This window comes from Giraffa tippelskirchi, chromosome 2 (assembly GCF_054371585.1).
Source record: "Giraffa tippelskirchi isolate mGirTip1 chromosome 2, T2T-mGirTip1v1.2.pri, whole genome shotgun sequence".
Taxonomy (NCBI): Eukaryota; Metazoa; Chordata; class Mammalia; order Artiodactyla; family Giraffidae; genus Giraffa; species Giraffa tippelskirchi.
This window is the reverse complement of record NC_137276.1, coordinates 130,543,462-130,558,226: the sequence shown is the minus strand read 5'-3', so window position 1 is coordinate 130,558,226 and position 14,765 is coordinate 130,543,462. Positions and strand designations below refer to the sequence as shown.

Below are 14,765 nucleotides of genomic sequence, written 5' to 3'. Positions count from 1 at the left end.
CACTGGATCCATATTCCATCCCTTAGAGGCGGCCTCAGGCCCTGACAAGACCTCCGTTGAGGATTCTGACCATTCATTCATTCCTTCCACAAGTATCTTTTGAAATACCTTTTATGTCCTAAGCACTATTCTAAGATACAACAGTGAACAAAGTCCCTGCTTCCATGAACTTACCTTCTAGGGAGGGAAAGGAACAATAATTGAGTAAATGAGTAAATGATACAACTTGAGTAAAGGCTATGAGAAATTGTAAAGCACGGAGAGAGGTAGAGAGTGGAGGGATGAAGAACATCGTTTAGATAAGGATTCAGGGAATGCCTCTGCACATTGGTTGGACCTGAGGAAAGTGTATTTTCAGCTCGGGAAATAGCCAGTATGTGGGTCCTAAGACTGTAAGAAATTAGCAGCAATAGAGGAACATTAAGGCAATTGTGGCTGGAGAGGGACACGGAGAGGAGAGAGGCAGAAGGCAGGCCCAGGTAGGGTAAGAAGTGAACAGAAGCATTAAGACAGGGCAGTGATGTGATGTGATTTTCATCTTAAGACCTCTCCTGCAGAATTCTGTATGGATAATGCAGCCATCTGGGTGAGAATTGATGGTGACCTGATAGTAGTGATGGGAACTGGAAAGTGGCCAAAAAAGATGTATTTTGAAGAAAAAGCTGACAGAATTTGCCATAGATATGGAATATGAGATGGAAAGGAAGCTGCCTTCTACGTTTTTAGCCCAAGAAATACTCTGATACATAGTCCCATAGGTTTATAGAGACAAAAATTTAATGGTAAAAACTGTATGTGCCACATTATTGTTGAATTCATTGTATAATACTTACATGTGGTTTTCTTTTTTAAATCTTGCAAACTGGAGGACTAGGTTTAGTAAGTGCTTAATCAGTTCCTTATTTCTTTAAAGTGGTATTGACAGTATTTGTTATGCTTCCCCATAAGACTTTGTGAGAACAAAATGAGGTAATGTTTGTGAGTATACTACCCATATGGTTATCATCTAATAACCAACTTTTGTATTTGTGTGATATTTTCAAAGCAAAATGTGCTTTCTTGCGCTAATTTTCTAATGTGCTTTCTAATCTGCAAATAGGTAACACTATGCTAAAAATCTGGTGGACACTATATCCCAAATTATGTTAAAATACTAACACTGCCAAAGGAGACATCTCTCTGGTTTCTTTCTGCTTCTCAGTCTCTTGTCTGTCTGTCTGTTTTTCTCTGGAAAAGAGCTCATGCAAACAAGAGCAGGCCAACCTCAGGGCTTACAGAAGCCTGACAGATGCTGTTTTGGAGCTTCCCTGGTAGCTCAGTGGAAAAGAATCCCACCTGCAATGCAGGAGACCCAGGTTGGATTCCTGGGTCGGCAAGATCCCCAGAAGGGAATGGCTACCCACTCCAGTATTCTTGCCTGGAGAATCCCAAGGACAGAGGAGCCTGGCAGGCTACAATCCATGGGCTTGCAAAGAGTCGGACACAACTGAGAGACTAACACTTTAACTTTTTTTCCCTACATTCTCAACACACTGATGCCTCTGCAGATTGTCCCTTGGTGCCACATTACAAGGGACAAGCACTTCAGGACACTCCATCTGAAATTCCCTGTCTTTCTTGGTTTGGCAGAACCCAGTTTGTTCATCATCAGAACATAACAATGCTTAGCTTTTTAAAATGACAAATGAATTTTATCGTGTGTCAGTTACTGCGGCAAGTTTGTTTAGTTGCCATTCTTTGTTCTTATGCCCTGTAGTCTTTTTGTTTTTTCTACCTGGAAGTTCTTAGAAAATCAGATAAAAATATTTAACTGATATTTACCTTTCAGTCTCTAAATCTTGAACCAAAGAACATTTCAGAAGTGTGATTTTGGTTGCTACAGATCCATGGCAGCATGCTATTTTGATGACAGTCTTGCCTTGTTGCACATAGAGAATAAAATGTATGACAATAATGAATATCAAGGAATGAATATTCACAGCCTGTTTCCTCTCACTTGCTAAGGAATGTTTTGGTGTTATCCATCTAACCCTTTTCCCTTCCTTCAAGTCTGGGCTTTACTAGGTAGATCAGAATGAGCAGTGTACTGTGTGTGTGTGTGTGTGTGTGTGTGTGTGTGTGTGTGTGTGTGTGTGTGTTTGTATTTTGGAAGGTATAGAAGAGCTTGCCAGGGAGTGCAGAAGGGAAGTGCTGAAGGAAGGAAAGATTGGTAAAATTTATACTGAAAGGCAAGCAAGTGACTGATGGAAGATAGATTGAATCCCAAGGAAGCAAGAATAAAGCATGAGAGTGTTAAAGTTTCTTAGAGAATATTAGTAGAGATTTTGAGGAACAGCTGCTTATGGGAGAGGGATGTTGAAATGAAACATAGGAAAAAGCCACTTTATGAGTTTTGCTGTACACTAAGGATGTATCTTCTCACCACATCCTCCATAGTTAACCTTGTTTTCTGAAGTAAAGATTTTAATTGCTTTTCATTGTTTTTCAGTCTGTTTTCTCTGAATTTTACATTATGCCACGACTAGGCCTCAAAGGGCTAAACTTAATTCAAACTACCAAAATACTCAGGAGCACCAGGAGACACTTTCTATTCTGACAATTTTTTATAGATTATTAGAAAGGTTTTTTTTTTAGCCTCTGCCAGTTTTATTGAAAAATAATTAACATATATCACTGTATAAGTTTAAGGCACACAGCATGATGATTGATTTACATAATATTATGAAATGATTACCACAGTGGTTCAGCTAACATCCATCATCTCATATAGATATAACAAACAGAAAAGGAAGAAGAAAAAAGAAAAAAATTCTCCTTGTAATGCAAATTCTTGGGACCTTCTTACAGCTTTCCTGTATATAATATACAGCAATGCTGGCTATAGTTATTGTGTTTTACATTATGTCCCTAGTACTTATTTATCTTTTAACTGGACATTTGTACCTTTTGACTACCTTTCTGCAATTAACCCTCCCCACCTCCCATTCTATACAGTGAGCAAAAACAAGACTGGGAGCTGACTGGCTCAGATCGTGAACTCCTTATTGCCAAATTCAGACTTAAATTGAAGAAAGTGGGGAAAACCACTTGACCATTCAGGTATGACCTAATTCAAATCCCTTAAGACTATACAGTGGAAGTGAGAAATAGATTTAAGGGACTAGATCTGATAGACAGAGTGCCTGATAAACTATGGGCAGAGGTTCATGACATTGTACAGGAGACAGGAATCAAAACCATCCCCAAGAAAAAGAAATACAAAAAAGCAAAATGGCTGTCTAAGGAGCCCTTAAAAATAGCTGTGAAAAGAAGAGAAGCTAAAAGCAAAGGAGAAAAGGGAAGATATACCCATTTGAATATAGAGTTCCAAAGAATAGCAAGGAGAGATGAGAAAGCCTTCCTCAGTGATCAATGCAAAGAAATAGAGGAAAACAACAGAATGGGAAAGACTAGAGATCTCTTCAAGAAAATTAGAGATACCAAGGGAACATTTCATGCAAAGATGGGCTCAATAAAGGACAGAAATGGTATGGACCTAACAGAAGCAGAAGATATTAAGAAGAGGTGGCAAGAATACATAGAAGAACTCTACAAAAAAGATCTTCACGACCCAGATAATCATGATAGTGTGATCACTCACCTAGAGCCAGACATCCTGGAATGTGAAGTCAAGTGGGCCTTAGGAAGCATCACTACGAGCAAAGCTAGTGGAGGTGATGAAATTCCAGTTGAGGTATTTCAAATCTTAAAAGATGATGCTGTGAAAGTGCTGCATTCAATATGTCAGCAAATTTGGAAAACTCAGCAGTGGCCACAGGACTGGAAAACGTCAGTTTTCATTCCAATCCCAAAGGAAGGCAATGCCAAAGAATGCTGAAACTACTGCTCAGTTACACTCATCTCACACGCTAGTAAAGTAATGCTCAAAATTCTCCAAGCCAGGCTTTAGCAATACGTGAACTGTGAACTTCCAGATGTTCAAGCTGGTTTTAGAAAAGGCAGAGGAACCATAGATCAAATTACTAACATCCGGTGGATCATTGAAAAAGCAAGAGTTCCAGAAAAACATCTACTTCTGCTTTATTGACTATGCCAAAGCCTTTGACTGTGTGGGTCACAATAAACTGTGGAAAATTCTGAAGGAGATGGGAATACCAGATCACCTGACCTGTCTCTTGAGAAACCTGTGTGCAGGTCAGGAAGCAACAGTTAGAACTGGACATGGAACAACAGACTGGTTGCAAATAGGAAAAGGAGTATGTCAAGGCTGTATATTGTCACCCTGCTTATTTAACTTATATGCAGAGTACATCATGAGAAACGCTGGGCTGGAGGAAACACAAGCTGGAATCAAGATTGCCGGGGGAAATATCAATAACCTCAGATAATGCAGATGACACCACCCTTATGGCAGAAAGTGAAGAAGAAGTAAAGAGCCTCTTGATGAAAGTGAAAGAGGAGAGTGAAAAAGTTGGCTTAAAGCTCAACGTTCAGAAAACTAAGATCATGGCATCTGGTCCCATCACTTCATGGGAAATAAATGTGGAAACAGTGGAAACAGTGTCAGACTTTATTTTTGGGGGCTCCAAAATCACTGCAGATGGTGATTGCAGCCATGAAATTAAAAGACGCTTACTCCTTGGAAGGAAAGTCATGACCAACCTAGACAGCATATTTAAAAGCAGAGACATTACTTTGTCAACAAAGGTCCGTCTAGTCAAGACTCTGGTTTTTCCAGTAATCATGTATGGAAGTGAGAGTTGAACTGTAAAGAAAGCTGAGTGCTGAGAATTGATGCTTTTGAACTGTGGCGTTGGAGAAGACTCTTGAGAGTCCCTTGGACAGCAAGGAGATCCAACCAGTCCATCCTAAAGGAGATGAGTCCTGGGTGTTCATTGGAAAGACTGATGTTGAAGCTGAAACTCCAATACTTTGGCCACCTGATGCAAAGAGCTGACTCATTTGAAAAGACCCTGATGCTGGGAAAGATCGAGGGCAGGAGGAGAAGGGGACGACAGAGGATGAGATGGTTGGATGGCATCACTGACTCAATGGACATTGGTTTGGGTAGACTCTGGGAGTTGGTGATGGACAGGGAGGCCTGGCGTACTGCGGTTCATGGGGTTGCAAAGAGTCGGACACGAATGAGCACCTGAACTGAACCCCACATTCTCTGCCTCTGGTAACCATAAGTCTTATCTATCTTTTTTTTTTTATGAGTTTTGTTTTTAGGTTTCACATGTAAGTGAGATCATATAGTGTCTATCTTTCTCTGTTTGATTTATTTCACTTAACATAATGCCTTAAGGTCCTAGGAAGGTTGTTGTTGTTTTTTTTTTAATCAAAGAAGGACAATGGTAATGGGCAATGCATTGTTTAAAAATATGCATATTTCCCATTTTAATAATTTTGTGAAACTTAGGAAGAACTCTACTATCAAGTATTTAATATTGTCATCCCCCTAAGATCTTCCTGAAATCAGACACTCCTTTGCCACAGTCTTTTAGCATGTTTCTTACATCTCTGTTACTGTACTTCATTCATTCTACCTAACTTGTTTTTGCAAAGAAACTTCTTAATATAAAAGCAATATATATTGGCTTGGACTTCTGCCCCCCCCACACTTTATTGAAGTATAACTGACAGATAAAATTGTAATACATTTTATATTACATGTATAATAATAAAGTACACAACATGATAATTTGATATCATATACATTGTGAAAGGATTTCCACAGTTGAGTTAATTAACACATCCTCCTTCACCTCACATTGTTACTTTTTTTGTGGTGATTGTGGGAATATTTAAGAGTTATTCTCAGCAAATTTCAAGAATATAATACAATTTTGTTAATCACAGTCACCATGCTGTACATTAGATCCTCAGAATTTGCTCATCTTATAATTTTAAGTTTGTACCCTTTTACTAACCTCCCCCATCAGCCCACCACCACCATCACTACCCCTTGGCAACCACCAATCTACTTTCCATTTCTATGAGTTTGGCTTTTTTAGATTCCACATATAAGTAAGATCATACAGTACTTGTGTTTCTCTGTCTAACTTGTTTCACTTAGCATAATTCCAAACTCCAGGTTCATCCATGTTATCACAGATGTCAGGATTTCTTTCTTTTCATGGCTGAATAATATTCCACTGTATATCTACACCATATTTTCTTTACCCATTCATCGATGGACATTTACATTGTTTCCATGTCTTAGTACAGTCACTCAGTCATGTCTGACTCTTTGCCACCCTCATAGACTGCAGCACATCAGGCTTCCCTATCCACCAACTTCTGGAACTCACTCAAACTCATGTCCATTGAGTCAGTGATGCCATCCAACCATCTCATACTCTGCCATCCCCTTCTCCTCCCACCTTCAATCTTTCCCATCATCAGAGATTTTTCCAATGAGTCGGTCCTTCACATCAGGTGGCCAAAGTATTGCAGTTTCAAGTTCAGCATCAGTTCTTCCCCTGAATAATCAGGACTGATTTCCTTTAGGATTGACTAGTTTGGTCTCCTTGCAGTCCAAGGGACTCTCAAGAGTCTTCTCCAACACCACAGTTCAAAAACATCAATTCTTTGGTGCTCAGCTTTATAGTCCAACTCTCACATCCATACATGACTACTGGAAAAACCATAGTCTTGACTCAACAGACCTTTGTCGCCAAAATAATGTCTCTGCTTTTAAATATGTTGTCTAGGTTGGTCATAGCTTTTCTTCCAAGGAGAAAGCGTCTTTTAATTTCATGGCTGCAATCACCATCTGCAGTGATTTTGGAGCCCCCCAAAATAAAGTCTGTCACTGTTTCCATTGTTTCCCCATCTATTTGCCATGAAATGATGAGACCAGATGCCATGATCTTAGTTTTCTGAATGTTGAGTTTTAAGCCATCTTTTTCACTCTCCTCTTTCACTTTCATCAAGAAGCTCTTTACTTCTTCTTCGCTTTCTGCCATAAGGGTGGTGTCATCTGCCTATCTGAGGTTATTGATATTTCTCCTGGCAATCTTGATTCTAGCTTGTGCTTCATCCAGCCCAGCGTTTCTCATGATGTACTCTGCATATAAGTTAAATAAGCAGGGTGACAATATACAGCCTTGCCGTACTCTGTTCCCAATTTGGAACCAGTCTGTTGTTCCATGTTCAGTTCTAACTATTGCTTCTTGACCTGCATACAGATTTCTTAGGAGGCAGGTCAGATGATCTGATATTCCCATGTCTTTCAGAATTTTCCACAGTTTGTTGTGATCCACACAGTCAAAGGCTTTGGCATAGTCAGTAAAGCAGAAATAGATGTTTTTCTGGAACTCTCTTGAGTTTTTGATGATCCAGCGGATGTTGGCAATTTGATTTCTGGTTCCTCTGCCTTTTTAAAATCCAACTTGAACATCTAGAAGTTCACGGTTCACGTACTGTTGAAGCTTAGCTTGGATAATTTTGAGCGTGTGAGATGAATGCAATTGTGCAATAATTTGAATGTTCTTTGGCATTTCCACGTCTTGATTTAGTATAAATAATGTAATGAATATGGGAGTGCAGATATCTCTTCAAAGTAATGATTTCATTTCTTTTGGATATATACCTAGAAGTTGGATTACAGGACCAGAGTGTTCTTCTATTTTTAGTCTAGCTTGGATTTATTTTTTATATTTGTTTATTTAATTTTTCTCAAAGTATAGCTGTTTTACAATGTTATTTTAGTTTCAGATGTATAGCAAAGTGATTCAATAATACTTACATATAATATATATCTTTTTAAAGATTCTTTTCCTTATAGGTTATTACAAAATATTGAGTATAGTTTCCTGTGCTATACAGTAAGGCCAGGTTGGTTATCTATTTTATATACAGTAGTACGTGTACGTTAATCCCAAACTCGGTAATTTATCACTCTCTCCACCCCTCTCCCCTTTGATGACCATAAGTTTATTTTCCATGTCTGTGGGTCTATTTCTATTTTGTATATAAGTTTATTTGTATCCTTGTTTTCTTTTAGATTCCACGTATAAGCAATATTATATGATATTTGTCTTTTTGTGTCTGGCTTACTTCACTTAGTATAACTTGCAAGTCCATCCATGTTGCAGGAAATGGCACTATTTCATTCTTTGTTATGGCTGAGTAATATTTAGCTTGAATTTATCCTTTTTTAAAAAATATTTTTATTTTTGGCTGCACTGTCTTCATTGCTGAGCACAGGCTTTCTCTAGTTGAAGTAAACGGGGGCTACTCTTCATTGCAGAGTGTGGGCTTTGCATTGCAGTGGCTTATCTCATTGCAGAACACAGGCTCTAGGCACACAGGCATCAGTAATTGTGGCACACAGGCTCCGTAGTTGCAGTTCAAGGACTCTGGAGCATACAAGTTTCAGTGTTTGTGGCTCGTGGACTCTACTCTGCAGCATGTAGAATCTTCCTGGACCAGGGATCAAACCCATGTTCCCTCCACTGCCTGGCAGAGTCTTATTCACCGTGTCACCAGGGAAGTCCTGAATTTATCCTCCATTGAGCTGATTGAAGACAGAGGCCATACCTTACTTACAAAGCAATATCACGGCAATTAACGGCGTAGGCCTTGAAGTGCCTATTTCCCTCCAGGCAGTTATGAACATTAAATGAGTAGATGTATGAAAGTGTTTAACACAGTTCCTGGCACACACAGTATTCAACCAATGGTAACTGTAATTAAAGATATGTGTACTTTATTACTTGAATCCCTGCCATGCAACACAGAAGGATTTGTTGCCAAACAACAAATCAGGGTTAGAGCAAGAAAAGAAAACTACAGAAGGAATCCATGAGCAAGCGCCCTTGCTTTACTGTACCTTTATTTTCCTTTGTGACTTTACAATTTGGAGTCCCAGGGCTGCAGTGGGGGTTTGAGGCCTGCTTCTAACCCAGATGAGCCTTGTTGGTGGTAGGGTAGTGGGAAAGAGTGTCTTCTGTTAGTTCCAGGGCCTCTCTGGGACTTCTGAGCCTCTCAGGGAAATTCCAGTTCAATCTCCAGTTCTTTGTCCCCTCTTCCCCTCCCCAACAATGTTTCTGGAGAATCTCCAAGTGATGGGACCTTCCAGTGACTAACCTGTACCTTCCACGGGGTCCCCCAGAGTTGGGGACTTAACACCACCTCCTGCATGAAGCACTTCTTGTTTCCCCAGGTCAAAATGAGGCTCTCCTGTTACGGCACTTAGTACTTATTGCCTTATTATATCTGCTGGCTTTGTTTTGTTTTGTCTCCCCTGTGAATTTCCGGGTCTCTGAGAGCAAAGTATGGCTCTGGTTCCTGTTTGATCAGTACAGTGAGCTGTACATACGTTCCCAAGTAGTAACTGTTATGTTGAATTCTACCAAAGCCAGTCTTGGAATTGCAGCCTCCAGCTGAACAATAAGTCCAGACCTTGCCCTAAACTCTAAGATGCTCTCTTGATCCCCAGAGTTCTAAGACACAAACTTCTGCTCCCTATAGGAGAACACAGCCACTGGGCAATTGACAGCCTAGGGTTCATGGTTGACTCACTGTAAGAAGTTTCTAGCAATAGATTTCAAAAACTTAGCAGCAATACAGTAAAACAAAACAAAACAAAATCCATTTATTTAGGGAATAGGAATTTATAAAATATTAACAGCAAACATTTTCCTCTTCATAATTTAAAGTTCATTTTTTTATACCACCCAGCTATTACACAGGAGCACAGTGGAAATTGAATACCTGTAACAGCTGGAAACAGTCTGAAAGAAGTCTGACTCTATTAGCAGCTTAAACTTTGTTCTAGTAGTCACATAAAAATAATAAGGCAAGAATTTATTTGTTCCCAAATATGATTATTTGGAATCATCAAACATCCACAAAATTGTAACATTTTCATTCACAGTTATCAATACCACATAGTTTGCTAAAGTGCTTGGCCCAAAATAACAATTTTCTAAACATTATTCTGAGTTGTTTAGTGGAATTTAAGTGAAATAACATTTCAGGAAAAGTTTGTCAACTTGGCAATTTGCTTTTCTTACTTGGCCTGGAAAAAAAAAATTACCCTTTCAACTTCATCAGCATCTCTTCCTCCACTTGGACCTCAGTGCTGCTTGAAGAATGCTAAAGTGTTTCCTCTTGATTTCATGTGGCTTTTCACAAATCCAGTTAACTTCTGGAACCCCTCCTTTAGCCCGTCCCCAGTGACAGCACAGCAGGGCTGCACGTACCAGTTCCGGTCACTGCAGAGTTGCTTCACTTTAAACATCCTGGTGATGTCCTCGGCACTTAGAGCTCCAGGCACATCTTGTTTGTTGGCTAACAGAACCACAGGCACATTTTTAATGTACTCATTCTTCAAGATGTGCTCAAACTCTTGCCTGGAGTCTTCCAGTCGCTGTGTGTCCGTACTGTCCACAACATACACTAGCCCATCAGTGTTCTCACAGTAGAGGCCCCACATGGTTCTCATTTTCTCTTGTCCTCCAACGTCCCAGACCGTGAGCGAGACACCCTTTGCCACCTCAATCATCTCCACGTTGAAACCTACTGTTGGCATAGTCACAATATCCTTATCAAGCTTCAATTTGTAAAGCAGAGTAGACTTCCCAGCAGAGTCAAGTCCCAGAAGAAGAATTCGGGCTTGCTTGGCTTTGGGAGTTTTAGAATTCAACAGACCCATTTTAGGCTTTTAAAATTTTTCTTTAAATATCTTTTCTTATGGCCGGAGCCAGTGCTTCCTTTCCAGGTCCTGCATGAAAATGTTAAGAAAGAAGAGAGCAAATGCTTCATGATATAGTCTTAGAATAGGAACTTACGTGCATTTATGTTGTAGCTTATCGACTTGATTATGGGCAAACAATGTTTTATTTGCAGTCCCAGCCAATCCTGAGGAATCTACGGTGTGAGTAACCAGCCAGTGTCATAGAAGCTCAAAGGGGAAATTCTTTGTGCGTGAGTAGGACTTAGGAGGGGCCTGTCTGTGTGACGCTGCAGCTTGTTCTCCTCCCAATGTTGGAAAGCTAGGGTAATCAAAGATTTGGACAGAGCATGGTTTTGGTAGCAGGATAAACACTTAACTGTATAAGTGGTTTGTAGCAGTTCTCTAGTTGTTTGACTGTTTATCTTATCCCAGTTGTAAATAAGTAACCAGACTTTTGAAGTCATGAAGGGAGAGTTTATCTCACACTGCTCTGAGCAGTATCTTTAGTACTTTCCAGATTACTCAGTAAGAAACTTTAAACCACCCAAAGTTACCTGAACCTTACTCCCATAATCATATAGAGAATCACTTCTTTAATCTTCTTGGTAGGAAATTTACGTTATTCACAAGACCAGATTTATAGGAGAGGGAAGTTTGTAACACAAACACTTTTAAAATTAAGCAGTCCAATTAAATGTGGCAAATTGAATACATGTATTTAAATCCTCTCCTTCTCAAGACTCCACCAAAATGATGGTAAAAGAGTAAAAAGAAAATGTAAACTCATACCAAGAGCAGGAGAGTCCATCGGAGGATGAGAGATTTCCACATCTCTCTGGAAGGTGAAATGTAGACAGAAGATGAATAGTAACTGATGCAGCAGGATAAAGCTGAGGCTTAGCAGACTGATGCAGAGGATACAGAGGGAAGGGGCAAAATGCATGACTGAAAACAGAGGGTTAACTAAAAGTCTGAATAAGGAACAGAAAACACAAAAACACACACCCCTCTGCTGGGTGACCATTCAGAATGAGATGTTATTCCCTAGGCCAAAAAAAAAAAGAAAGGCTTTTCTACAGAAATGGTATGATGTCAGAGAAGAGACCTTTATGTTTTGACAGTTGGGAGTTTCCACATCATAATACCTAACTCAACATTTAATTAACCTATGGCCAATCTGGCAGTTGGCAAACCTGGCTCATGTACATGGAGTTACCAGTCAGCCTTCAGTGCACAGAGGTTTTCATACTTAATATATAACATGTCTTCAATCTAATGAGGGAAAGACCAAGATGAAAGTAAGGTTTTAAGAAAGCTTTAACAGAGGTAATGCAGGGAACAGAAGAAAATTTTCAATAAGTTCTAATATTTCCATGAAAAAAAGGGAAAGTGTTAACCACTCAGTTGTATCCAACTATTTGTGATCCCATGGACTGTAGCCCACTAAGCTCCCTGTTCATGGGATTCTCCAGGCAAGAATATTAGAGTGGGTTTCCATTCCCTCCTCCAGGGGATCTTCTTGATCCAGGGATTGAACCCAGGTCTCTTGCATTGCAGGAGAATTCTTTACCATCTGAGCCAGTATTTCCATAGAGATTTGCAAAAGTATTGTATCCATAAAACAAGAAATGAATGTTATTTAAAAGGCTACTCAAAAAACAAAAACAGAACTCTTGGAAATTAAGAGCATGGTTTCCAAAATTTAAAAAGATCAGTAATAGGTTAGAAGAAAACCTTTTAAAAAGTAGAAGGTAGAAAGTATGAAAGAAAAGATGAGATGTAGAAAATCAATCCAGAAGTTTCAAAGTCTGACTTTTAGGACTTTATTCCAAAAGGAACAGAAAACATGCAAAGAGGAAATTATCAAAGAAATAATATAAGACTATTTTTCAAAGCTAAAGAATAAACTTTCCAGGTTGAAAGGCTTCCCTCAATGCCTTTTAAAAGACCTGTACTAAGGCATGGGGCTTCCCCAGTAGCTCAGTGGTAAAGAATCTGCCTGCGATGCAGAAGACACAGGAGATGCGGGCTCCATCCCTAGGTCAGGAAGATCCCCTGGGGGAAGAAATGGCACCCACTCCAGTATTCTTGCATGGAGAATCCCATGGACAGAGGATCCTGGCAGGTCCATAGGGTTGCAAAGAGTCTGACACGACTGAAGTGAGTGAGCACACTCGCACATACTAAGGCATATAATATACATGTTTTGTTTTCATTAAAACTAAAATTTTATTTTTTAATTAAGTAGACTATTCTAGGTGTAGAAAATGCACTTGTGATGAAATTAAACTTTTAAAAAACTATTAAATTCTTAACTAACTCACTGTATCTCTGAAACCAGAGGTAGTATTTTCATTCATTTATTCATCCATCCATCCATTTTTTTCAACAAATGTATATATTGATTGCCTACTGTGTGAACCACGATGTGCTAGATTTCAGGGAGGACACAAAGATAAATTAGACCTGCCCTTAGGTGGCTTTCTTTGGGGAAAAGTTAAAAGATGTGAATAAAAATAATAATGCAAAGTTTTAAAAATGTAAATGCTATAAGAAGAGAAAAGCTAATATATTCTGGAAATTTAAAGATTACTTCAGGATGAAAAGGATTAGGGAAATCACTCTAGAGAAGGTTCAACCTCAAACCAGGCCTCCTAGAGATGGTGTAGGAGAAGTATATTAAAGAGATTGTCTGTATGAGCAAAGTCTCAGAAATGGGAAAACATAGGATGTATATGGAAAAACAACAGGATGCGAGCATGCATATATAGTGTTTTTGTTCCTAAAACATGTTTTAACTATCATGAGAAAACCATCAGACAAATCTAGACTGTAGGACATGCTACAAAAAAACACACCTGAAGTTCAAAATATCTCCGTGTCATGAAAGACAGAAGGAAAAAAAAAGGCACAGAAGAATGATCTAAATTAAGATACACTTAAGATACATGACCCCTAAGTGCATTTTGTGATCTTTGATTTGATCCTTTGTCCAAAAAACTATTATTATTATAATTGCGGGCATTTGATGATGACTATCCTTCATATGTTATTATATCTATAAATTGTGTATTAGATGGTGTTATTTATCAGTGTTAAATTTCTTGAGAGAAATGATGATACTATGGTTATGTAAGAGGGTGTCTTTGTTCTAAAGAGATACGTGCCAATGTACTTAGGGGTGATAGCAGCAAGTTAATTTCAATTGGCTCAGCGCACACAAGCACATACACACATAGAGAAAAGAAATACGGCAAAAATCAGTAACTGGTAGTTTAGGTGAGGAGTTTTGGGTGTTCGTTGTACTATTTTAAAACTCTCCTTTAGTTTTGAAAATCAAAATAACATGTAGAAAAAAAAGAATATAATTGAAATAAGCTAATCAAATAAGGCTGCAGTCTGCAGTAATGTAAAGAATAATTCAGCTTACCCATGTGGTCAGGCCGTATTTCCCAAGATGAATTTAGGGATTCTGCAGTACCAGCTCTTCTCCCTCTCTGCACTTTCAATAAGTTAAATTTTAAAAGAAAAAATGTAACACATATTTCATATTAAACTTGATATGTTCCTTTTGAGGTCTGATGTTAGTACTGGGGTAAAACTTTTATTTTTGCCTATAATGAAGGTAATCATACATAAATGCCTTTACTCTGTGTCCCATTCGACCAATTGTACCTTGTTTTCAGGGTAGTCAACCAGATGAGGGGTTAAATTCTGGATGAATATTATATCCAAATGAAAATATGACTTCTTTAAAAGGGAGTAATTTCTTTCTCAATGTTAATTTTCATGAAAAATTCTACAAATGTTTCAACATTCTTTCCTACTGTCCTACAACACTTAAGGATTTGTTTGCCCTGGCCAAACCTGAGGAAGGGCAAGGTATTTGTTTTCTGTAAATCATTCTGAGATTATGCAAATAAAGATAGGAGGGTGGGGGGTCCAGGAAGGGGAACACATGTAAACCCATGGCTGATTCATGTCAATGTATGGCAAAAACTATTACAATATTGTAAAGTAATTAGCCCCCAACTAAAATAAATAAATTTATTAAAAAAAAAAAAAAAACAAATAAAGA

General features: G+C 38.7%; 1 protein-coding gene across 1 annotated transcript; it reads right to left on the bottom strand.

Annotated features, from left to right (window-relative positions):
• Positions 1 to 10,087: 10,087 nt before the first annotated feature.
• On the bottom strand, positions 10,088 to 13,588 carry ARL14 (ARF like GTPase 14). Its single transcript, XM_081573540.1, has one exon. The coding sequence runs from the start codon at positions 10,664 to 10,666 to the stop codon at positions 10,088 to 10,090; it is 579 nt and encodes a 192-aa protein (XP_081429666.1). The 5' UTR covers positions 10,667 to 13,588.
• Positions 13,589 to 14,765: the final 1,177 nt, after the last annotated feature.

Coding starts and splice junctions, on each gene's coding strand:
- ARL14 (XM_081573540.1), bottom strand. CDS start 10,666: ATGGGTCTGTTGAATTCTAAAACTCCCAAAGCCAAGCAAGCCCGAATT.